The 27,616-nt window shown below is 39.1% G+C and overlaps 1 protein-coding gene across 2 annotated transcripts in view; it reads right to left on the bottom strand.

Annotated features, from left to right (window-relative positions):
* LOC133619882 (metabotropic glutamate receptor 7-like) overlaps window positions 1-27,616 on the bottom strand; it is a 279,178-nt gene that overhangs the window by 75,068 nt on the left and 176,494 nt on the right. For both annotated transcript variants that reach the window (XM_061981152.2, XM_061981153.1), the window contains exon 6: window positions 14,296-14,496. In XM_061981152.2, the coding sequence (XP_061837136.1) occupies window positions 14,296-14,496 (201 nt within the window). The remainder of the gene's footprint in view (window positions 1-14,295; window positions 14,497-27,616) is intronic.

Here is a 27,616-nt window from a genome sequence, read left to right as displayed (position 1 = left end):
ACTTCAATCATTATTGTCTGACTGTTTTGAACACAGTAGCACCAGCTAAAAACACTCTAGGCTCTTATAAAAAACTTTGTCCATGGATGAATGAAGCCGATTCCAGCTTTAGGAGAAGCTGTCGAAAAGGGCAATGTTTGTGGAAAGCCACAAAATTAGAGGTTCATAGACTCCATTTTAAAGAAAGGATAATGGAGCTAAATGAAATGCTCGGCTTTCTTTTCAAATCTTGTTTTGCATAATAAGAAAAACCCTTAAGTCTTATTTGACACTATTGAAAATCTTGTTGCACCTCCATCTCCTCAGATGCCTGTGTCCACACAGGATGATTTTTGAACTTTTTTGTGAACAAAGTGCAAGACATAAGGGCCAGTATTAGTCCTCCCTTGGATGGTTTGTGCACTACACCAGCCCCTGTGTGCTCATCATGGTCTTCCTTTACTCCTGTCAGCCTACAGGATGTTCCGGTTTGAGTGGGCAAAATGAAACCCACATCGAGCCCTGTGAACATTGTTTCTACTCCACTGTTCTTAAATGTTTTTGATGTTGTTGGTCTGTGGATGGTAACATTTGTAAACCTTTCACTTCAGTCTGGCTCGATCCCCAGCTTTTTTAAACATGCCGTGGTGAATCCCATTCCTAAAAAACCTAATCTTGATCAGGTGGAGCCTTTAAATTACCGGCCCATATCAAAACTTTCCTCCATGTCAAAAATCATTGAACAAGTGGCAGCTAAGCAGCTAACCTCATCTTTGAAACAGCATGATTTTTATGATAAATACCAATCTGGCTTTAGGTAATTTCACTCCACCGAAACTGCTCTTTTGAAAGTTTCCAGTAATGTGATGATGGCCGCTGACTCTGGTCGCTACACAGTTTTGGCTGTACTCGATTTGACATCTGCCTTTGATACTGTGGATCACAGTATACTGATAGATCGCCTCAAATCTGAGATGGGGTTTTATGGTGCTGTTCTTCAGTGGTTTACTTCTTATATAAATGGAATAACTTTTAATGATGTAATGTCTAATGTGTCCAACCTGGCATGTGGTGTGGCCCAGGGTTCTGTTCTGGGGCCTGTTTTATTTTTGTTGTTCCTGATGCCGCTTGGGAGGTAGATCAGTAGTGTCAAAAATGTTTATCATTTCTATGCAGATGATATTAAACTGTTATGCTCCTTCAATGAATCAGAGTTTCACTTTTTATCCGAGTTTTTGGACTGCGCATCCTGTATCAAAAACTGTTTGTCCTCAAATTTCCTCCAGATAAATTCTAACAAAATGGAAACTCTGATAATTGCTCCTGATAAAAAGATCCCCCAATTAAGAACTCACTTGGTGATCTGGGTGCATCTGTTCAAAGCAGCCTCAGAAACCTTCGGGTTGTGTTTGATCAGTCCATGTCTTTGGAGGGTCCTTGCCGACAACTGACCAAAAACTGTTTTTATCATCTCAGAAATATTTCTAAAGTGAGAAATTTTCTGCAAAATTGGATCTCGAATTGATAATTCACGCGTTCATTTCATCTCGTATAGACTATTGCAATTCTCTCTTCACTCTTTTCAACAAGTCAACGCTAAAGAGACTTCAGACGGTACAAAATGCTGCTGCCAGACATCTGACCGGTGCACCCAGAACAGCCCATATCACCCACATTTTATGCAGTCTTCAATGGCTTCCAGTCAAATTCCGGATTGAGTTTAAGATTTTAGTCCTGACTTTCCATGTGTTGCATGGTTGGCACCCTTAGTACCAGAGGTGTGGACTCGAGTCACATGACTTGGACTCGAGTCAGACTCGAGTCATGAATTTGATGACTTTAGACTCGACTTGACAAAATGTAAAAAGACTTGCAACTCGACTTAGACTTTAACATCAATGACTTGTGACTTCACTTGGACTTGAGCCTTTTGAATTGACATGACTTGACATGACTTGCTACTTTCCCCAAAACCCAAAGATGAAAAAGTTATTCGGGAGCGCTCCGTATTTTTCATTGTGTACTTGTCTATCAGCGTTGCGTGTGTCAGCTGGTGTGGTCTCAGTACAACAGCCAATCAAATTAGATCTTTGTTTTCATCACACAGCATTCATCCAATCAAATTGCAGGACAACCAACGAAGAAGACATGTCCAAACCACACGCCAGTGAACAAAAAATGATACCTAAAATAATTTCGTTTGGGTATAAAAATTACGAGGTGGTCAACACAAAACGGTTTGCAGTATGCAACACATGCGGTTCGAAAATTACTGATGGAGAGGCAACAACTTCCAACTTCGTCCGGCATTTGAAGTTGCACAAAGAACGGTAAGATTTGAATGTAAGATAACGTTTATTGGCTAAGTAACGTGACTTTTATTTGCTGTGTAGTTAAATCAGTGAGGCTGTAAACTCACTGCTAACGTTATGACGTTATTGCAAACACGGGAATCTGTTGCAGTTCACTACCTTATTCATACTTTTTGTTCAGTGATTTTTTTTAAGCAGGGTTACGTTAGTCAATATATCACACGTAACGTTAGACGACGGTCAGCAGCACCGCGTATTTTAGCCACCTAAAAAAAGACAAAAATAGTAAAATAAAGGTCAGTTAAAATGTATACTATATTATGAATATGTGTACCGTTTTAGCTAGCTTTCTGACATACTGTTGGTTGTTTACCTCAGTGGTCCCCAACCACCGGGCCGCGGCCCGGTACTGGTCCGTGGATCGATTGGTATCGGGCCGCACAAGAAATAATTTTTTAATTTTTAAAATTTTTTTAATTAAATCAACATAAAAAACACAAGATACACTTACAAGTCGTGCACCAACCCAAAACAACTCTCTCCCCCCTTTTGTTCTGGGCATTGAACATGAAGACTCTTCCTTCACTGTTCCGAGTGGCCATGAGAGTCTTGGCAGTGCCTGCCTCCAGTGCTCCAGTGGAGCGAGTTTTCAGCCATGGTGGCATCATACTACGCCCCCATCGTGCACAAATGACTGACAGACTCTTGGCTAATTTGGTCTTTTGCAAATGCAATGCAGCATAGGGCCCTGACATATAAAAAGTACAACTTTTTTGTTATGTTCACGTATATGTCATGTTTTTTCAATGTTAACACTTTTGTACAAATAAGTACATTTGCACTTTATTTTTCAATGTGTTTGTTCTGTAAAGGAATGAGTTAATGTTTAAAATGACTGGTTAATAGTGCTATTATAAAGTGCAATGTCAGCACAATTTTCTTTCCTGCAATTTAAAATGCACTTGTTTTAATAAATAAATACAGCGTTTGAAAAGCATACACAATCTGTGTTAATATATTAGTCTGTGGTTAAAAGGACTTGAAAGGACTCGAAACTCAAAATGCAGGACTTAGGACTTGACTTGAGACTTTCCAGTCTTGACTTTGGACTTCACTCGGGGCTTGCCTGTCTTGACTCGGGACTTGACTCGGACTTGAGGGCAAAGACTTGAGACTTACTTGTGACTTGCAAAACAATGACTTGGTCCCACCTCTGCTTAGTACATCATTGACTTGTTATGCCCCTATTCTTCAGGGCGCAGCCTCCGGTCTTCAGGCCAGGGTCTTCTAAAGATCCCAAAAACTCATTTTAAAACCTGCGGAGACCTGGCATTCCAGGCTATAGCTCCTCGACTCTGGAACAACTTACACCAGTCCCTCTGTAATCTTGACTGTGTTGACACTTTTAAGAAACATTTGAAAACTTCACTTTTTAGTAAAGCTTTTAGTTAATGCATCTCATTTTTAATCCACTTTGTATCCTTTTTATGATGTTGCTCTAGTTGTTTTAATTGAATTGTTGTTTTACTTCACCTATGTTTTGTACAGCGCTTTGTGATTTTATCTGTGAAAAGCGCTTTATAAATAAAATGTACTTACTTACTTACTTACTGTACCGAATACGAACCACACCACCAAACAGGGAATGCATAAACCCAACCCTGAGGATGCAGTACCGTTACAGCCCTAAAGAATACCTCAAGTTGAGGGTTTTTCCCAGCATTCTTTGAATGTGAGATTAAAAAAATAGATTATTTCGATGAATTAATTACAGATCATAATTAATTAATCGTTATAGGTTTTACAGTATATCTACTAAGGCCAAATGAAACAGTAACTCTACTCTCATAGTTTTAGCTTGAAAGCATTTCCTTAACAGGAGCCAAGAAAACAATGACTATTTCCATTGTTTCCATCACTGTGAAGTTCCGATAAAACTGCTAATCTTTCGAGGGAAGGTATTTGTTTATAAGCATAGCTTACGTTACATTTAAACCACACCCTGAGCTGCCGCCTTTATCTCCTTAAATAATGCTAATTCCTATTTCTGCATTGTGATTGAAAGATTATCAGTCCACTATAAGATGCTTCTCACTCATGTCCCTCACCGATACAGCTAAACAGGTGCTATAGTTCTACATAAAATGGAAGCGTGGCAATGCATTCTCCACTAATGTTATTTGACTGTCTATGACATTTCAATAATCAGGAAAAGCACCAATAATTTAGTTTATACAGTCTTGTTTGTAATACATACTGAGAACATTTTTCCATATACTTAACTCAAGTTACATATATCATAGGGAAGATATATTTTAATGAAAGGCACAGTTGAGCTACTTCGTGTTCCTCAGAAAGTAGGGCAGTTTTGGCAAAATAATTCACGTGTTCCTTTTTCAAAAGAACTAAGTCTGATATAGAAGATTTTCTAAGGACACTGTGTTCTTCAGAAGGGCCTCTAATGATCACTTGCTGACATGCCAGCACATCTGTAAAGTCTGAAGTGTCTCTTGTTTCAAACCCAATTGGCCCTATTCTTCTGCTCACTGTTGCCCTGCAGTGCAGATGTCATGAATAGCCACTGACATTAATTGTTAAGTACATCACTTTCTGTACAGGCCTAAATAATACAGAGGTTTAAAGCAAGCAACCGTACCGCATCAAATAATCCCAGATATTACACAGAGACACATCTATTCAGATATCTTTATAAAATGCAATAGATGGAATGTTTTCAATCAATCTGCCTGATACCTACCTTCTACTATTATGTTTTACTAATTTGTGCTGACTAATACAAGTTAATTGTGTGATGAAACTGATATACTCTAGATGCAAATGAAAATTAGAATCAAGCTAAAACATACTATATACCATTATATGATTACATTTTGACCTATAGTCTTGTTTCCTCTTGTTGTGTATTATTTCCCGTCAGTGTCACACAATTATATTGTGTTTGCATATTTGCATTTGCCTTTCCTGCAGATGTAGACTGCAACGGACAATTAGGATTGCAAAAAAGATAATCGGTGTCTACCTTTCCCCAAACCAGGACCTAATCATGAAATGGGCCGGTAGCATCACTGCAGACCCCTTCCACCCTGGTAACAAACTGTTCAAACTGCTCTCCTTTGGCAGGCGTTACAAGTCACTGTACGCCAAAACAACGCTTCATGAAAAAGTTTATTCCCTCAGGCTTTCAATCTGAAGAACGCTGTGAAATATCACTGGAACTAATCGTTCACTGTGAATGTACTAACTCATGCTCACTTCATCTTTTTGCTTTGCTCTATTCACCACTGTACTATTATTTATTAGCCCTGCACATATTAGCAATTTAAATACTTGTTTGTATTTTTAGTTAATTTTTTATATTTATTAATTTAAATTGAACAAGAGAGCACAACCTACCAAGTCAAATTCCTTGTGTGTTAGGCATACTTGGACAATAAAGCGGATTCTGATTCTGAACCATTGGCATTATGTGTAATTAATTATTTTACTGCTTTATTTAGCCCCTCTCTAACACATTTAGTAGTCTTATCGGACTTACAATGCACTTACTCTCTCTGTTTTACCGCTCCAGTTTCAGCTAGCTAGCTGCTAGGCTAGCAAAGCTAAGATAGATAGCAAGAACTCGATAAGGTGAAAGAAAAAACGTGAGTGTGGCTTCCTGTTCTTCGTGCACCTTTGTCATGGATACGTTGTCCCTACACGAGGGCCGTGTCAGCCAGTTAGAGCAGAGTAACTTTTTAACTTTAGACGCCACGGACACGCTTGCTAGCGTTAGCTGTAGCGAGCTGACTAGCCCAGCTTGTATTAGCCCTAAACGGCTTACAAGCAACGGTGAACCGTTAAGACGCATAACAGATTTAGCCCTTTAGCTAGTCCTACAACCCAGTCTACCAGACACCACACCTTAGTAATAAGGGACTCCAACGCCCAGAACATACAATTTAGTAAACCAGCAAAAATTAAGTGTATTCCCGGGGGCCTGAGCATCCGACATTGAAGCTAACCTTAGGGAACTGACTCGCAACAGGTCAAGCAAACATGTTTGACAGACTCATCGCACCACTAACTACTCGGACATATAGTAGTTGTACAGATTAGCTCCATTGACACTAGGATGAGACAGTCAGAGATTACAGTTCAGTTCAGATTATTTATTTGACCTCAAAAATAAAATCATTACATACATATTCATACTCAGCATAAGCAACAACAATGTTGCGTGTACATAGTTATTAGCGGAAGCACCGTGCGCTCAAAAAGAGTAAGCAGAAGTAAAATTATTTATAATCGCCTACCCCTTTTTTATATAGTCACATTTCATTACAGCTGTTGATTGATTGCATAGAGAATGAATACCGCACCTTTTTAAAGAAATCAATATCAGTTTCACACTAACAGTGATTGTGTAGTGTACATCCATGTGCATGCTCCTACACCTCCAGTGCGTGTGCATGTGCATGGATCCTGCCGATACGAGTGTGTGTACAGAACAGCATAACAGACAAAATGTTGTCAAAGGGACGTTGATACATTACCGAGGTACCTGCATCAGAGTGATACTTAAATAAGTCATTGTCATCATTGTCATTATTAAAATAGCAGTATTTTAATACGTTTTTCCAGTACAATCATGTTATTTGTGATCCCTGTTCATTGGCATATTTTCTAAGTACACTTATTTTATACAATCTTTAAAGTTAGGAATTGCAGTAATAGTTTTTAGACCCTCTTCAAGTTCATTCCACAGGTCAACACGTGTCTCTATTAGTGAACATATTGGGGATATTAATTTGAAGCAAATAATGTTTTACCTCATATATTATTTGTAGGGTTTTGAATCTTATTAGGTTTTCAAATGTCAGTTTTTTAGATTTGAGAAAAAAAGTGTTTGTGTGTTCCAAATACCCTGTATTATGAATAACTCTTATAGCTTTTTTTAATGATAGAAATGTCATTTAAGATTAGTTAAATAAGTATCCATCCATCCATCCACGTTTTCCGCTTATCCGAGGTTGGGTTGCAGGCGCAGCAGCCTAAGCAGAGAAGCCCAGATTTCCTTTTCCCCAGCCACTTCGTCCAGCTCCAAATATACCGTATTTTTGGGACTATAAGTCGCAGTTTTTTTCATAGTTTGGCCGGAGGTGCGACTTATACTCAGGAGTGACTTATGTGTGAAATTATTAACACATTACCGTAAAATATCAAATAATATTATTTAGCTCATTCACGTAAGAGACTAGACGTATAAGATTGCATGGGATTTAGCGATTAGGAGTGACAGATTGTTTGGTAAACGTATAGCATGTTCTATATGTTATAGTTATTTGAATGACTCTTACCATAATATGTTACGTTAACATACCAGGCACATTCTCAGTTGGTTATTTATGCGTCATATAACGTACACTTATTCAGCCTGTTGTTCACTATTCTTTATTTATTTTAAATTGCCTTTCAAATGTCTATTCTTGGTGTTGGGTTTTATCAAATAAATTGCCCCAAAATATGTGACTTATACTCCAGTGCGACTTATACATGTTTTTTCCTTCTTTATTATGCATTTTCGGCCGGTGCAACTTATACTCCGGTGCGACTTATACTCCGAAAAATACGGTACAATGAATCCAACGTACAATACATTAATCATGTGTACAACTTTACTCTGATTTCTGCCACAGTTTAAGATGTCTGGTGAAGATGTTGAATCATATAGAAACCAGCTAAAGTGTTGAATGGCATTAAACCTCTGCAATAATGTGGCTCTGTCCGTTTTGAGTTGTACTCTGTTTTTTTTTTCCACTCCTTGTGAGTGCTTTTTGTTGTTAAAATTGTAATAAAGCTTCTCCATTCTGTCTCTGCTTTGAGGTCGTACTTCTAGCTAAACCAATTGTAACAACATTGTATACTAATTTTAAAAAACATGTTCAGTTTCTCTTTTTAAATTACAACATGCATCCACTCTTCCCCGTTTGTGTTAAAAATGTAGATTACATTATCATGCAAAGGGAGTCTGTTTCTTCTCTGCAAAGTCCATTTTCAGTGTTTACGGACTGGAGACTTCAGTGTCTACATATAATTTGGGAAAGTTATGTTACGGACCACGGTTGGCTGCTCCATTTGTTATTGTATCACAATCATTCTTACAGGTAGACTCCTTTTAAACAGAAGATGAGTACATGGTGGATGAATGTTGTCATAATCCAACTACTTAAACATCATTATGTAAGCTAAAGCCTTTTGTAGGAGCATTAAGGACCAGACTCTTTAAGAGGAGGGGAATGTAACGTGATTAGCAATTAATGAGTCGTTAACAATTTTAAGCCGCTCAGTGTCTTTCTTAGAAGTAATCAGGAACGAGTCAAGAGGAAAGTGGTCAGAAAGTTGCTTCATGAATAATCATGATGTGATTACTAAGCATGGATTCATTAATTCTGTCTATTCCAGGGTTTTTTAGACGAAAAGACTCTGAAGTAATATAACCTGAATTCCATTTAGCTGTAGATGTGTTAGTTAATGATAAAGTGTGTAATGCTAACTTAGCCTTCCGGTGAAATACTCAAACGGACTAACAAACAGATACAATGAAATCAGAACAAGAACAGCGTTACAAACCCAAACTGTTAATGCGGCACATAGAATATATTTGTTCTCACTGTTAAACTGTTGCTGTTGCACTTTGTCTGCATTGTTGCACTTTCATAAAATAAAAGTTGCAAAGCGCAGTTTATTTTTTTGGATTATCCCTTAGCATAATCTAAACTAAATAAATGTATTATTGATGAGCTATATTGTTATACATTACACTAATCAGTTTCGTCACACAAAAATCAAAGCTCATATACAGTCGCAAATAGGAAATAGGGTATATTTGATGTTTATGTTTGCTATATCTATATCTTTTTCGAGAATTGTATTTTTTGGAGAATTAGCTGCCAGCAGTTTGTATTTTTGTAAACCATCCATCCACCGCTTGTCCCTCTCGGGGTAGAGGGGGTGCTGGGGCCTATCCCAGTCGGAAGGCGGGGTAGACCCTAGACAAGTCCTTCATTTGAAAAAATCATAAAAGCTCAAAAGCTAAAGTTTTATGTTAACAAACACATCCGTCTTAACATCCTATTTTAAAATAAGCATTGTTTGGACTGGTGTTTTTTTAACAAAGTGGTGGCCCACCAACCACAAAACAGACCACAAAACAGCCAAACTACAGTACTATCTCCTACTGTCTAAGCAGCAATAAAAAGAGAGATAATCAAAAAGCTTAATTTATTCCACAAACTTCACAATGGTCATACCATTGTAACTAAGAGGTGCAGCAGCATAGACCAACAACTGCTGATTGTTTTCTTTACTCATGCATTGCCAATTGTTGCTAGGCAGAATTGGTGGAACACAATCATTTGTGCCCAAAAGGTCTCATGAAGATTTTCATGCAATTGACGTTAGCCACGCCAACTAGACTGTTTGAATGGCAAAAGACAGAGAGCTTGCAGTAACGGAGGGTCAGTCAGGCTAGAGTACAATATCATAGACCACACAAGCAAGTGAATAGATAAACATTTGTTACTACACAATAAGGCTTTACATTTACTAAGTGCTTTAGTGTTTCTAAAAAAGTCACGCCTCCAAACTCTTGCATTATTGAAATGCACCTTTTATGGTCTCAAGAACGTAAAAACTGCATGTACAGAATTAACTAAGTACAATAATAGCAAAGGCTGTACAATATAATTTTTTTCAAGCAGATACTGATACATTTCTGCTTCCCAAGACCGATACCAATGACTAGTGTCTTTAGCGGTGATGGGGGGCTGGCTGTCCAGCGTCATCATTTCCATGAGGAAGTTGCATATCACTTTTTGGCACTAGGATCGTCTCTGGCTGGCCTTTTTGCACTTTTCGGACACAGCAGCAGAGGGAACAGCCAACAAAACGTTCTTTGCCTTTGAGCAGCTTCTTTAGCAGCAGGTGTTTTCATCGGCTTTCGAGGAAAGGTCGTGGTGATGCTTCCGGCAATTTGGGTGACTGATCAGGTTTGATTTGTTAAAGCCTGTTGATTTTTCCTTTTTTTGCAGTGTTTACAGAGCATTGAGTGCAGATGACACACAGAATGTATTTCTATGACGGAGTAATGGAGTCCCGCACAGTTGCCGCCATGTTTGTTTACACTGTGAGCTGTAGGCTCCAGTGAGCTCAGGGGGAGTGTACAACCATGTTCAGGACCTCCTACGAGGTGCACACAAAGTCCGATATAACGCAGTCGTTGGGGTTCATAAAATACCGATCACGTTATTTCTGAGATCGCGTTATTTAGAAATCCTTGTCTACCCTTTTCTTTTCGAAATAATACAATAAAATGATCCCCAAACCAGACGTGACATGAATGGTGGATTGTGCTTCTATGTCACGGAATGGAGCAGGCCCTATCCACAGTTGGACATCACTGGGTTGATAATTTGTTAATTTATTTATCATTATTTATTTAGTAATTTACAGTTTCTTCCGACAAAGAAAAAACAATGTTTACGCAGCTGCTGGTTTAGCTGTACTTTGTCGTCGTCAATGCTCAGTGCAATCTTTCTATTTTGTGTGCTTCTAAATATTTTCTCGCCTTCTTTAGCCCTTCTCTAACACATTTTGTAGTCTTAGCGAATTTACAAAGCACTTTTTATCTTTGTTTCACCGCTTCACTTTCAACTAGATAGCTGCAAAGCTAGCGGAGATAAGCTAGCCCCGGTCCAAAGCCCCCCGCTCCGAAGACAGCAAGAACGCGACTCAATGAAGGAAAAAGCAAAAAAGTAGGGCTTCTCGTGGAGAGAATGTCCCTGCGAGAGGGACGTGTCCGTCAGTTAGAGAAGGGTAACTTCGTAACTTTAGATGTCATTGGACACGCTTGCTAGCATTAGCCGTATTGAGCTAACTAGCCCAGTTTGTAGCAGCCCTAAAAGACCTACAAGCTGAGATGCATAACAAATTTTGCTTGTTAGTGAATCCTACACCAAGTCTCCAAGCCACCACACTGCGATGTAAACTTGCCAAAATTCGGGGTCCACGACCACCTTCTATAAAATATGGCATTATATTGGGCCGCGGCCCAATATAATGCCATATTTTATTTTGATATTTTCTATATCAAACTTGATTTGTTCACCCCAACCCACCTAGAGCACCGTATGGCTAATCTCTCATTGGAGCGTTTTTTCAATTTAATTACTGTATCTGCTTTTGAAGCTATTTAATTTAGTCAGATTTATCAGTGTAACGTCATGATTTTGAATATTCACCCGTTTGGTGCACCCCTAATAGTGAACCCCTTTTTTCCCTTGATAATAATATCCAGGCTGTTGGGGAGTTGTTCTAACATATAATAACCATGAAAAACCATGAAGACATACAAACTGAAAGGCAGTGTTAGGTGTTTACATGAATCGTTTACTCTAAAAACTAAGACCAAACTACAGAAACCGGTTGTGATCTTAAAGTTAAAGTACCAATGATTGTCACACACACACTAGGTGTGGTGAAATTGGTCCTCTGCATTTGACCCATCCCCTTGTTCACCCCCTGGGAGGTGAGGGGAGCAGTGGGCAGCAGCGGTGCCGCGCCCGGGAATCATTTTTAGTGATTTAACCCCCAATTCCAACCCTTGATGCTGTAGTGTTGTATTTCATTAAATATTTATGTCATTATAACAAATGCAACGGTGGCTATTTTTAATCTACATAGACTTTCTCACTTTAACCGTTGAGTCACTTTTGACCAAAAACTGGACATTTTGTGCATTTTATTCGACAAATCAGTTAAATTTAAAAGTTTGAGGACTGAAATTTGACCACATAGTTCTGAACACGTTCGTCTTTAAAAAGGTATCGTAACCCTTTTTGCAAAGATATTCCAAATAGGAGATATCTAGTTACAATACATTTGTGCAGTGAAGTGAAGTGAATTACATTTATATAGCGCTTTTTCTCAAGTGACTCAAAGCGCTTTACATTGTGAAACCCAATATCTAAGTTACATTTAAAGGTGGGTAAAGTGTCTTGCCCAAGGACACAACGGCAGTGACTAGGATGGCGGAAGCGGGGATCGAACCTGCAACCCTCAAGTTGCTGGCACGGCCGCTCTACCAACCGAGCTTTACCGTTCCAATTTACCCCCATTGCCCATTTTGGTCATCCATTAACTACCATTGTAACACATATTTTTCTATATACTGAAAACCTGACACGTTATGATGCTTTCACTACAAATACTAAATTAATCTAAGCATTCGGAATACAGGGAAATATAGATTTAGGAGTAATTACACTTCTCTACCACTAGTTAATGCGAGAGACATATTATTCATTCATATGCGGTGTATTTTGCGAGTTGTTCATTCAAATAGAAACATCTGACAACAAAGGATTTAAATGCAATAAACAATGATCGTGGTGGGTTGTTATTGCTACATAGGTGTGCGAATGTGGTTTTGAAGACATTTTGTGTCCATTGTTAGTGTGTATATTTGCAATGACACAACTAAACCACTAGATTACAACATACTATGTGATTATGTAACATCAACGTTTTTTACGTTAAAACAAATGCTCAGTTTCAGCAAAAATAGGTGCTGATGCCTGCCATCCATCCATTTTCTAACGCCTGCCCTTCGGGGTTGCAGTGAGGGCTGGACTACTCGGGCGTAAGGCAGGGTAAATCTAATGGTAATGGTCTGTATTTATATAGTGCTTTGAAACACCTGGAATGATACTAAAGTGCTTTACTTTATACATCATAAATTGATGGCGGAAGCTGCCATGCAAGGCACTATGCACGACCCATCAGGAGCAAGGGTGACAACAGCCGTGACTACAGAAGCTGAAATCGAACCTGGGGTTGCTGTCACAGCCGCTCTGCCATCTGCGCCACAACACCCCAGACAAGTCGCCACATCATCACAGGGCCAACAGACAGACTACAAATCGCACTCACCTCCACACACTAGGGCCAATTTGGTGTTGCCATGCAGCTGAGATAGGCTCCCTTATCCCCCGCGACCCCGAACAGGACAAGCGGTAGGAAACAGATGGATGGATGTATCCCCATGTGCATGTCTTTGGAGGTGGGAAGAAGCCGGACTACCCTGACAGAACCCCAGCAGTCCTATGTAGAACATGCAAGCTCCACACAGAAAGACCCCGAGCCCGGAAGTAAAATCTGGGACCTTCTTGCAGTGAGGCATGAGCGCTAACCATTGCACCACCATTCTACCCCGTGCTGAAACCTAATATGTAATATTCGACTTTCAAACACATGTTTGCAAAATATGACATGTTTTGTGTTTTTTTTCCATGAAAAATGTTTTTTTTTCTTTACAAAAAATAAAAAAACTTAAAAGACATGAAAAAGTAATAACTTAGTATTTATGGATAGGTCTGAAGCTGCTGAGAGAGTTCCATCCATTTTCTACCGCTTGTCCCTTTCGGGGTCGCGAGTTTGAAGTGTTTAAAGTTAAAAAAAAAAATTCATATATGACCATTTTCAGCAAGGAGGGATAGTATGAGTTTTTGGATGAATAAATCTCATGTTCTAAAAATAATAAGGCAACAATATCAGTGTTCTTATGAATTATTGACCTATTAAAGGCTGTAATTACCTTATCGAAAGTATTCCACTTTGCAACTCGTTTTTTTGGAAATTATGCATATTTTGTGTTTTTTCCCCCATCATAAAAATTTTTGGATTTTACAAAATGAGCATAGAACAAAAACAACTTACAAATATATAAAAAGTTGGATGGATAGGTCTGAATCTGTTGAAGAATGCAAAGCATTGGAAACAAAAAAATAATAATTATGACTTACTTTTAACACTTTTTTGAGTGCGTCTGTTTTTGTAGAAGGCTTACCGTAGTTTTGAAGTCAATTCAAGGATTAAAATGTTTTATAGTGATATTCAAACAAACTCTCCAAGAAATAACGCACTTCCGCTTTGTAACTTGACTCACCGTTGAAGTTGGAATTCCGGATGTACTTGAGCAAAATTTTGCCCTCAGCAGACTCCATTTGTGGACAAACGCCAGGATGGTCGGGACACAGGTCCCTCTGCATGTTGTGCAGCGCGTGGGCCATGGCGTACACCGCATCAATCACAAACTGCACTTTTCCTTCCTGCTCATACTTGGAGTCGATCCCGATGCGCTCTTGGCCTGAGGGAAGAGGAGGAAGACGACTAAGAGCCAAATGCACCACAAGCCATTAGATGTTACATCAGCACTCACTATCATCTCCACTTCCAATTCCTTCCTCCATTTATCATTTGCTGGCAGTTAGTTAAAGTCGGATTTTGAGGGAATTACACCTGAAGGGACAATGTGGTAGACAAAATAAACAAGAGGAGATGTTTAATTCCCAAAAGCCAAAATTGCCAAATATCAGACTGTGCTGTCTGTGACAAAGCCAGCAGATTGCATTAATATGCTGATGTACAAAGTAACGGTCGGCTGAAAATGAGCCTCATTGGCCTCATCCACAAGGTGATAAAATCACCATGAACTTTAGAGACACTGTCCTCTGCACTGGCTTCGTGTTCTTTTATATCCTCCTCACAGTGCACTGCCCTTTCACTATGGGTTGCTGTAAAGGTTTTGCCTCCTGCCGCTCATACACGGCACGAATACATAATGTACAACCCGCTTTTGAATTCTGGTTGTTTTTCACTCAGAATGATGGAAACTGCGGCGAATCCAATGATAGAATGGAAATGACATCAACACAAAGATTACTAGTGCCACTAGCCATCAGTTGTAATATTCAACTGTCTGTGACAAACAAAGAAAGGCAGCGCTGAGAAAATAAGAAGAACTACACAATTTAGTCTCATGTCTAGCAATGGCGTAGCGGGACATGCTAAGGGGACATATTTAACATAAGATTGTGGCAGATTACCTAAGTGGAGGGAGGTCAAAAACAATCAATGTTGACATTTCAGTCCATTTTTCACAGCTTAACATATATTACAGCCAACAAACAACCTTTGCATCAAAAAATATGCATAAGGTAACCTATGACATTATATTGGGCCACACTATATCGGACTTTGAGTGTAGTGGCACTTGATTTGTTCACCCCAACCCACCTATAGCACCGTATGGCTAATCTCTCATTGGAGCGTTTTTTTCAATTTAATTACTGTATCTGCTTTTGAAGCTATTTAATTTAGTCAGATTTATCAGTGTAACGTCATGATTCTGAATATTCACCCGTTTGGTGCACCCCTAATAGTGAACCCCTTTCTTCCCTTGACAATAATATCCAGGCTGTTGGGGAGTTGTTCTAGCATATAAGGTAACCTGTGTCTACCAGTGACGTGCGGTGAGGTTCATGGCTGGTGAACATATGAACCCTAAAGAGTATCTTATTCACCATTTGATTGGCAGCAGTTAACGGGTTATGTTTAAAAGGTCATACCAGCATTCTTCCCTGCTTGGCACTCAGCATCAAGGGTTGGAATTGGGGGTTAAATCCCCAAAAATGATACCCGGGCGCGGCGCCGCTGCTGCCCACTGCTCCCCTCACCTCCCAGGGGGTGATCAAGGGGATGGGTCAAAAGCAGAGGACACATTTCACCACACCTAGTGTGTGTGACAATCATTGGTACTTTAACTTAACTTTAACTTTACACATACAAACTGTAGCACACAAAAAAGCACATTTAATTAAAAAAAAAACGTTATTAAGGTCTTACCTTTACTTATAAATGAAGTCCATGCGCCGCTCCTTTTGAACAAAAGCATCGATAACTTGTTTATAGAAGTCTTCCTTATCTTTCTTCAGTTTTAAAAGTCTCTCTGTCTCGATGGAGATCTTCCTTTAAGTATTACCTCCTGCTTCGATTGAAAGTCCAGTTTATAAAACTGTTTTATTTTAGATATGTAATCCTCCATGTTAATAGTCCGGGCAAGAGGAAAAAATAAACGATCGCTGCTAACTGTTGCTGCTTGTTGTCAATTATTCTGCAGCCGAGTAGTCGCAGAAATTCTACCTGGGATCACTACCGCCCTCTACCACCAGGAGGCGGGATTACTGCGAGCCTCACACAGTGCGTCTTCGCAGCAGTTTTATGATTGCTCAGCACAAGAAATACGTTACACATATACAGTTGTTGACAAAATATACAGTACATTATATACCTCAGCTAACTAAACTATAGAAATGTATAATATAATTCATATAGCAATACGGTCTCACTGCACAGCAGGCCAGCAGTTAGCCGAGTCATTGCGTAATCCATGGTGAGGCTCAACTCAGTGACGTGCTTCAACTGGCTGCTGACTCACCGCAAGTCTCTTCTCAGTATTTGAACGGCAAATGTGAAAATTCAGCGATTTTGAATAAACATAATCTAAAACTGGTGAAGTTAAATGGAAAATAACTTTATAATATAATCACTGGATACATATAACAATTTTTTTTCTTTTTTTTTTTTCTTTCCATGATGGCATGTGAGGCCCCGCCTCACCTGCCTCCCCTGACTGCACGTCACTGGTGTGTACAATATTTCAATGGAAAAGCCTTTTGTCAGTGTCATAAAAATACAATAAATTGAAATGTGAAGAAGGAAAAGATTCAAGCAGTTGCATTGCCTTCACAGTCATAAAAGGCATTCTGAGTGGAGATTGAGGGAAGAATGAAAGTCATTTACAATAATTTCACGGAGTGTTTGTGGGGTGCACATCATGGACAATCATCTTTTTATCTTTGACGTACGATGAAATATACAAAGCAGCTGAAAAGAAAAGAAACCAAGTCCTTGGGCAAACAGTCATTTGTGTCACGCTGCCGTTACCATCAACGTGTATGCAGGCAAGATTAATACAGCATCCCACGTCACCAGCATCACCCACGTAGAAAATGAATGCGGCGTGATGCCTGTCAAATTGTGGGCACCTGGTGTTTGAGAAATACGAGCACCCATCACTGTTAGCAACAACACCATCATTATAGCAACCACACACATGGTAATGCAACAAAAAATGGGGTCATTAAAGCATTAATTTTGTTGTCACTTCCACTGTAATTTCAAACCTACCGTAAATAAAATGGACTCTTTTTGCAGTGCTGAGCTGACTCGGTCATTAAGGGACGCAGGGAATAGGATGTTTGCGACTTAGAACTTCAAGACGGATGTTAAGGAAGTAGGTCCGCAGGCGTTAACCAAAATATTAATGAAATAGAGGCACAGATACCCTGGGAAATTCAACAGGAATATCTTAAATGAGGCAAAGGAACAAACAGCCTGCTGCCTCACAGTCGACTGGCCTGTATATAGAACATCGTTTGCAGGTGGTGTAATGTTCTCTTTATTGCAGCCATATGAAGTAATGTTACTTCATTACTAACAAGCAGCTTCAAAGTTAAGTATTAGGTAGGCTGGCTTTTAATAAGGAGAAAATAATCTCTCATTGTCATTGTGGACTCTAGATGTACTACTTCAGTTGTTTTATGACCAAACTTGCATTGCCTTGATGAGCGTTGTAGTCAGTGTTTAGCATGTAATCGAATGCCTTTTACTTAAAATTTAGAATCTGAAATACTTTAATAATCCCAGAGGGCTTCTGTCTATTTTAATTTAACACAGTAGACTTGAAGAAAATGATTCTTCATAACTATAGTTGCAGCATATAAAATGTTTACTGCAACCCTTACTAGTACTTTTTTGCTGTAGACTTAGGGGTCCAAAATTCAAAGCACTCTTTAGATTGCATGCCAAACAGGATAAACATTTGTTCACCCCCTTTTCACGGGCATGCAGGTATCCTATAACACAGTGGTTCTCAAATGGGGGTACGCGTACCCCTGGGGGTACTTGAAGATATGCTAAGGGGTACGTGAGATTTTTTTTAAATCTTCTAAAAATAGCAACAATTCAAAAATCCTATATATATTATTGAATAATACTTCAACAAAATATGAATGTAAGTTCATAAACTCAGTGAAGCACAAGCTCAGGTTTCTCACTAAAATGTCTGTCAAAAAGAACTGTGAAAAGAAATGCAACAATGCAATAATCAGTGTTGACAGCTGGATTTTTGTGGACATGTTCCATAAATATTGATGTTAAAGATTTATTTCTTTGTGAAGAAATGTTTAGAATTAAGTTCATGAATCCAGATAGATCTCTATTACAATCCCCAAAGAGGGCACTTTAAGTTGATGATTACTTCTATGTGTAGAAATCTTTATTTATAATTGTATCACTTGTTTATTTTTCAACAAGTTTTTAGTTATTTTTATATCTTTTTTTCCAAATAGTTCAAGAAAGACCACTACAAATGAGCAATATTTTGCACTGTTATACAATTTAATAAATCAGAAACTGATGACATAGTGCTGTATTTTACTTCTTTATCTCTTTGTTTCAACCAAAAATGCTTTTCTCTGATTCGGGGGTACTTGAATTAAAAAAATGTTCACAGGGGGTACATCACTGAAAAAAGGTTGAGAACCACTGCTATAACACATGAAGGTAATTAGACAAAATATATATATCACTATACTGATGGACATGTGCCAATCATCTGTGGTTGTTTTTTATGGCTTGGACAAAATGTGCATGACAGCCCAGTGAATGTGTTTTTATGCGGACAGACATTTTTTTTTACATTCCACATGCGTAGATGGACATTTTGTTAACACCGGTATAAGGGCAATGTGCATTTTCATCATGCGTGTTCAGTTGTTCCTGCTTGAAGAGTTCTAGTATTTTCCGACAGTCTGAGAGTTCATAAATGTGTTCTGACTGGTGATCGGATGAGTGCAAGGAAGAACAGGAACAGGGAGGGTAGAGGCAAGCCGCTGTGTGTGCTCATTTTTAGAAAGACAGCTATAGATGTTGATTTGGTGTGGTCTTTAGTTTTAAGATTGCAATTGTTGAACACCTTCTTGTCATCTTTTCAAAAGCTGGGCAAATGCTACAATATTTTGTATACAAAAAAACCCCATCAGATCTGGGAATTCGTAACTTCATTCGGGATGTCGACGGACAAGGGCAATTTCCGGGAGTATTCGGCATAATTCACAGCATGATTTGGTGTACTTACAATTATCACTTTTGACTGTAATGTATCTTTAATGTGTTATTTTGTACAAACAGTGTTTAATAGTTAAAGTGAAGTCGCTTTTAGTCTTGTAGAGTTAAATTATTGCTACTCTTGGTGGTCTGATCTGGCAGCCTTAGAAATAATGTTTAGAGCAGGGGTGTTCAAACGTTTTGACTCGGGGGCCACATTGGGCTTAAAAAAATTGAGCTATATATATATATATATATATACATTTCGTTAATAGATAATTCGAAATTAATCGCACTAGGTATAATTAGATAGGTATAATTTAGAGCTGCAGCTATCGAATACTTTAGTAATCGAGTATTCTATGGAATATCCCGATCGATTAATCGAGTAATCGAATAAATCATTTATTTTTTTATTTTTGTCCTGTCCAGCTTCTCAGGCAAATCATATAGTTGATGTAGGTGCCCATATCGGCTGTACAAATTTACTTTACAAAAGAGAAGTGTGGGATACTTCTCTTGTTGCCTTATTTGTATTTTGACTTTATTAAATGAATGTATATTATTATTTGGTGCAGCTGGGCCGGAGCAATATTTTTGCTTAATTAAGGTTTAATTATACATGTTAGGATGTGCCCTCAATTATTGTGTTTGGCCTAATTGTCTTTTATTTCCTAAACGCCTGTTTTCATTATTGAAGGCTGACACGCACAGCTGAAATGCGTCCGTGGTTGATTGTGCCAATTTGTGTGTGCTAATAAAAACAGGTGGCTCACAGCCCTATGTGCTGTGTGGTGTGACCGCATTAACAAAGTTATTGTCTCTCGTGCGTTTTTGATGATTACTATACGGTGCGGTTTAAATGGTGGTTTCTCCACGCAAATCCGCTGAGCTGTTTTCAACTTGCCAACAATACATAAACAATATAAAAAGACAAACCACCTAATAATTACAACAACAGTTTTACATTTTAAGAATGCAATACAGTTCATTGCATTTTTTGCATGCAAAATAGTAATCAATGTTCATTTTGCCATCATAACATGTTTGAGATGAAAACACATACATATAAAATTAGTTAAAAATTAATATTCCCTGAGAAAGTTAAAATAAAACTATTTTCTTAGTATCAAAAATAAAACAATAAGAACAGTTTTCATTATAACAAACATAAAATGTGTATTAGGTAGTGCCTCTAAGGCCATGTCCACACGAACACGCAGAGTTTCAAAAACACATATTTGGGGTTGAAACGATCTCCATCCACACATGTGTAGTTTCAAAACTGTCTATGTCTACACACAAACATACACCTGCTGTCATGCACATTTTGTCCAATCAGAAGCCTGAAAAAAAGCAGCAATAGCTGACTTGGTGCAGCATTACACCTCCTATTATGTTTATTTTGATATACTTTAAGATGTACAATGACACGTACATTATCTTTAAAACCAGCCTGCACATACACAGAGCCCTGGGAACATTATTAAAGAGTGAATGCACGCCTTTGCTGCTGAAACCCAACACTCATAGAATTATAACGTGTTCAGCAACATGGTGATATATTACATGTGCAGTGAAGTGAACGGGTACATTATTTCTAAAATCATCACGCACTAACGAGCCAATGAAACCATTGTGCATGTTTAAGTGTCTATATAAAGCACACGGACGTGCGTGTGCCGCTGCACATTTCTCATGGAATTATAAATCATTTAATCATCGATATAGTGATATGGTACATGTGTAACAGTGACGTGCAGTCAGGGGAGGCAGGTGAGGCGGGGCCTCACGTGCCATCATGGAAAGAAAAAAAATGTAAAAAGAAAAAAAAATAACTACATTGTTATATGTATTCAGTGATTACACTATAAAGTTATTTTCTATTTAACTTCACCAGTTTTAGATTATTTTTATTCAAAATCGCTGAATATTCACATTTGCTGTTCAAATACTGAGAAGTGACTTGCGGTGAGTCACCAGCCAGTTGAGCCTTGCCATGGATTGCGCAATGACTCGGCTAACTGCTGGCCTGCTGTGCAGTGAGACCATATTGCTATATGAATTATATTATACATTTCCATAGTTTAGTTAGCTGAGGTATGATGTACGTATGATTGTCACACACACACTAGGTGTGGTGAAATTTGTCCTCTGCATTTGACCCATCCCCTTGATCACCCCCTGGCAGGTGAGGGGAGCAGTGGGCAGCAGCGGCGCCACGCCCGGGAATAATTTTTGGTGATTTAACCCCCAATTCCAACCCTTGATGCTGAGTGCTAAGCAGGGAAGAATGCTGGTATGAGCTTTTAAACATAACCCTTTAATTGCTGCCAATCAAATGGTGAATAAGATACTCTTTAGGGTTCATATGTTTGTAAATCTGACTGGGATGAAGTCAGTGCCTCACCAGCCATGAACCTCACCGCACGTCACTGATGTGTAATGAAGTTTATATTGTCTTTAACATCAGTACACACTACAAGGAGGACCCTCCATCATTTTTTTTTTAGTTGCTTGGTCGTTTTTTACGCGTGATCACGGTCGCGCCCGGCTCATGGGAGCAAAACTCGTAAGTTAACTTCAAGATTTGTCAATAAAAAAGGACTAAAAACATAAAATAATGTTGCATCTTTCTTATGACCAAGAGCAAAAAGTCTTGCTTGTCAAAGTTGTCCCATCAGGTGGAGGTTCCACAGCGATCGTATCTAAAACAGCTGACTGTCATTTGCGCCGGCGGCAGTGTCGTAAAGCCCTTTTTGATGTGTCTTTTTTATTAATGTTGAGTGAAAAGAGCAGCATGTTTATGTTTATGTTCAAACATACAGTAAGTCCTCTTCTTTTTTTTTCTTTTTTCCAAGATGGCGCCGCTGTAGTGGCTGCTGTTGGCAGGAGCTCTGTGCTCTTGTGTCATCCTTGTGTGTTTCCCTTTTGTTTTCATGTGTTTTTATATATATATATATATATATATATATATATATATATATACTTTTCTATTTTTTTTTTTTTTTTTGCCTCTTGGTTCGGTTAATGTGAGTGTGAATGTTGTCTGTCTATCTGTGTTCGCCCTGTGATGAGGTGGCGACTTGTCCAGGGTGTACACCGCCTTCCGCCCGATTGTAGCTGAGATAGGCTCCAGCACCCCCGCGACCCCGAACGGGACAAGCAGTAGAAAATGGATGGATGGATGGATGGATGGTTCAGGACCCTTTGGAACCTTGTGACAAGGGGTGGCACTTTCGGGACTTCTGCGGTGCTTTTTTGTGGACTCTGGATCTGCCTCCCGGGAGCCTTTTGGCCATGGAGACGAGCTGCTGGGTCTCTGCCACGCCAGAGTTCGTTTGGAGAGACTGGAGAAGATGTGGATGAAGAGACAGGGCTGCGGAGCTACCGCTGAGCGCCGGGACGGACAAGCTTCTCAGTGTCTTGGCTGAATGAGCAGGTGTCGGACACCTCAGTCTCCTTAGACACATCATCGCTCATCCATGCGGACTGGACACTGGCCGGCGGCCGAGAGGGGAGTCGGCTCTCTTGGTTGCTTTGTTGGGTCTGCTCCTGTCTCTGGCCATGCTCCCTCCACCCCAGCAGACGATGGCGTGGAACACCGCAGAGACCACCACAGTGTATATGTTTATTTTACTTTTTATTCATAGCTGTATGTATAAGTGGCTGGTTGTATCAGCTCTGCTCTTTTAATGTATTTTATGTCCTTTGTGTTCTTTGAAGTTTGATGTTTCCCTCTTACACACATGTAAGAGGGATGTGTGCTATGGCTGTGAGTTGTTTTTTCCCTTGGCCTCAGTCTGGACCCCCTCTCCAGGGGCCCAGGCTTAGACCGACCCCCCCCACCCCCCCATTGTTTTCCTGTATGTCACCTTTTCTGTAAGGGGCGCCGAAAGTTGGCAGACCCGTCAGCGATCCTGTTCTGTCTCCCTGTAATGTTTGTCTGATCTTGAATGGGATTGTGCTGAAAATTTTAATTTCCCCTCGGGGATTAATAAAGTATTTCTGATTCTGATTCTGATTCTGATAGTGTGTTTAAAGGTAGGAGGGCAGTGTTGTTGAGTTTGGAAATGACAGCATACAACCGTGACATCATTACAAGTCTCCGTTTGTGCCGTGTACACGCATACGCTAAGCAAAGAGTTTTGAATCTCTACACTTTGGCCTGCGTTTGTAATAGTCTGCCTTTTTAAAGACAAAAGTATGCGTATGCGTGTGGACAAGAGGCCGAAACGTGAGTTTTGACTACTAAACGAGGCAAAATGCCGTAAAAAAATAATAATACAATAAAATAAAAAAAACCTTTACGACGCCTTGAGGCAGAGAAAATTCCTCAAATATATTTTGTAATCGAATTACTCGAGTTACTGCGCAGCCAGGCTACCCCCTGCTAGACCTTCACCACCTGTTCTCCGGCAGACCAAACCGCAACCACCAGCAAGCCCGTTACCACCTGTCTTTCGGTTTGCCTGGCTGCACTCACCAACTCACCAGCACCCAGGCTGGTACCCGAGTCAGCACCAGCTCCCAGGCTGGCCCCCGAGTCAGCACCAGCTTCCAGGCTGGCCCCGAGTTAGCACCAGCTCCCAGGATGGCCCCTGAGCTAGCACTAGCCAATTTTTGGTTGGCCAACGGTTTAAAAAGTAACCACAGAACACTATAGTGTTCTGTGGTTACTTTTTGGTTGGCCAACGGTTTACGTTGTATTGCGCACCCTGACGGCAAGTGTGGGAGTCGGTTCTGAAGTATGAAATAAAGAGACGTAACTTCATCACCTCGCCTGGTTATTGACTCCAACCCAGAATATTATAATATATATAATATAATATATTCAAATACAACAATGAGTAGAAATGAGTGTTATGGGTGTAAATAAATGAACACTGAAATTCAAGTATTTATTTTATTTATATGTATATATATATATAATAAATTACGTATTTATATATAGCTAGAATTCACTGAAAGTCAAGTATTTATTTTATATATATATATATATATATATATAGTGAATTCTAGCTATAAGAATACTCCCCCCCCCCCCCCCCCCCCTCCCCCCAAATCTCCCGAATTTGGAGGTCTCAAGGTTGGCAAGTATGTTTGTATATGATATGAATACACCGCTCCCGGTCAAATTGCTTTTTGAACTCTAGACGTCTCAAAGTAGTTGGTTGAGTGCAATGTATCTTATTTATACCACAGTGGCCTGCAATGTCAATTGTTAAAGGAGAACTGTACTTTTATGGAATTTTGCCTGTTGCGCACAATCCTTATAAGAGACAAGTACACATATATCGGGTTTTTTTTGCATTCTAACTCGTAAATAAACGGAAATAAAAGTCTGCTTACAATGGAGTAAATGGGAGGTCCTTTATTCCGCCCATGAAGCCCTCTAAATCAGTGGTTCCCAAACTTTTTTAACAAAGTACCACCTCAGTGAATGTAAAACTGTATCAATATACATAAATTAAAGATGCATCAATAATACATTTTCAATTGAATCATAGCTCCTGAATCATAATCGTAATCGAATCGGGATGTGCCCAAAGATTACCACCCCTATTAATGACCAACATTAAAATACAGTAGTGTAGTAGGCCTAAGTATTCATTAAAAAACAAGGCACAAGTTTTATTGAACAAGTATATTTAATATTTTTGGCCACATTACACACAGTTTGAACAGTGACACTGTGTTTGAATATAGGAAAACAAAACACCAGGTAATCAGGTCATTCTTTGGTGAAATTCAAGATGGCGGCCACCTACCACTCGTGGTACACCATCCAAAAACCGTCAACAATACTCCATTTACATTTTGGGACCTAAATATTAACCAAGTATTAGTGATATTGTTATTAGAAGCGCTAACACAGAAAAACTATGTTTAGGGGCGCCGTGATCAAATAGAGCCAACTAGCTTGTGCTGCTATATTGACATCATCAGCTGGTGAGCTGCTTTCTCGCCTCGGAGCTTGTGAACGTTTATTCTAGATCATAAATAATCCCTCTCACCTTGATAGTCGAAAGAGGAGGACATAATCCACAAATTGGTCAACTTTGGCATCCAATTTAGACCCGGAAATGGCAAGAGACACGTAAAGACGCTTGGTTTCACCCCTCGTTTTGTCTTCGCAAGGATTATGAGTCATTCTTCATCAATATGGAAATATATCAACCTCCCATAAGTCGGCATCCCAGTGACAGCAGAAATTGTACAGTAAGTGATGTTTTACTATGTTTGTTGGCTCTCATGGAATCTGTAGTGAGTAGTAATCAGTGATGTTGAAGGAAAAAGCGAACGTAGTGTGAAATTAATGCACCGCTGTATGCTTAAAATGATCAAAATACATAAATATTACATGTTATTATCAGGGATGTCGATAAATGCGTTAAAATGTAATATCGGAAATTATCGGTCTCGGTTTTTTTATTATCGGTATCGTTTTTTTTATTTTTTATTTTTTTTATTAAATCAACATAAAAAACACAAGATACACTTACAATTAGTGCACCAACCCAAAAAACCTCCCTCACCCATTTACACTCATTCACACTCATTCACACAAAAGGGTTGTTTCTTTCTGTTATTAATATTCTGGTTCCTACATTAAATACAATACAGTCTGCAAGGGATACAGTCCGTAAGCACACATGATTGTGCGTGCTGCTGGTCCACTAATAGTACTAACCTTTAACAGTTAATTTTACAAATTTTCATTAATTACTAGTTTCTATGTAACTGTTTTTATATTGTTTTACTTTCTTTTTTATTCACGAAAATGTTTTTAATTTATTTATCTTATTTTATAAATTAAAAAAAAAAAGTACCTTATCTTCATCATACCTGGTTGTCCAAATTAGGCATAATAATGTGTTAATTCCACGACTGCATATATCGGTTTATATCGGTATCGGTTGATATCGGTATCGGTAATTAAAGAGTTGGACAATATCGGAATATCGGATATCGGCAAAAAGCCATTATCGGACATCCCTAGTTATTATGAATAAGTGTGTTACTAACATTATATATATATACTTAGAGCGTGTATATAAATCCTTAATGAAGGTCTTTGGATGTTTTTGTTAAGGGCTTTATAGGCAAAATAGAGCGACTCCTGTTGGCACCATTGTAAGCAGACTTTTGATTGCATTGATTTAATAGTTAGAATGCACAAAACAGAGATACATATGCATGCTTGTCTTACATAAAGATTGTGAATGATAGGCAAAATTCCAAAAAAGTGCAGTTCCCCTTTAACCAAAGGTAAAGTGTTAAAAGGTAAACATGGGTGTTGCCGAGGCTTAATAGCTCTCCATATTTGTAGAAGCCCGCCATACTGGCCGACAAAACGTTGACTATCATATGATCCTGCAATCATATACTGTACATATTATCATATGTTTGACACCAGTGCTGTAGACTGCGCAAAAGTAACCATGTTCTTTGTGTTTCAGTGACTGGGAATTCATTTTGTAGATTTATCATAGCATTAACATTGCTATAAAAACTCTATCACAAAACTGTAGGTTCCTATGCACAGTCACGCGCACATCAAATGAAAAATGAATATGTATGTCAGGCAACATAAAAGAGGACCTAATGTGATGTTTACTCGCCTGTCTTTTGTAACGTCACATGACTAGAGAAGACACACTGAAGAATGACACCTTAAACAAATCAACTCTGGAAATCCAACGGAAACATTGATATAAATCCGACAGACATTAATTATTCAAGGCACCAAATGACGGTAATGTAGATAAACAGCCTGGTGCTGTCACAGGGGAATGGAAAGAAAATAGGTTTAAGAGTTGTAGAATATTAGTCACTGCGGCACACAGCGTAACTATAGCACCACGACGACACGTGATGCATTATTATTATTTCAAGTAATAACTCGGTGTCAACCCGCTGGGATCAAACACTTGCTGTTGGACATTTTGTTGCAATAAGAAAGACTGAACAGAATATCAATGGTTTATCTGCAGCTACGTACTAATGCTAAGTAAAACGGCGTGGACGGCGTGGCGCAGTGGAAGAATGGCCGTGCGCGACCCGAGAGTCCCTGGTTTAATCCCCACCTAGTACCAACCTCGTCATGTCCGTTGTGTCCTGAGCAAGACACTTCACCCTTGCTCCTGATGGGTGCTGGTTAGCGCCTTGCATGGCAGCTCCCTCCATCAGTGTGTGAATGTGTGTGTGAATGGGTAAATGTGGAAGTAGTGTCAAAGCGCTTTGAGTACCTTGAA

The sequence above is a fragment of the Nerophis lumbriciformis genome, linkage group LG01, assembly GCF_033978685.3.
Source record: "Nerophis lumbriciformis linkage group LG01, RoL_Nlum_v2.1, whole genome shotgun sequence".
NCBI classification, from domain to species: Eukaryota; Metazoa; Chordata; class Actinopteri; order Syngnathiformes; family Syngnathidae; genus Nerophis; species Nerophis lumbriciformis.
Note: the sequence above shows the minus strand (reverse complement) of the source record. Positions and strands in the feature narration are given on the sequence as shown.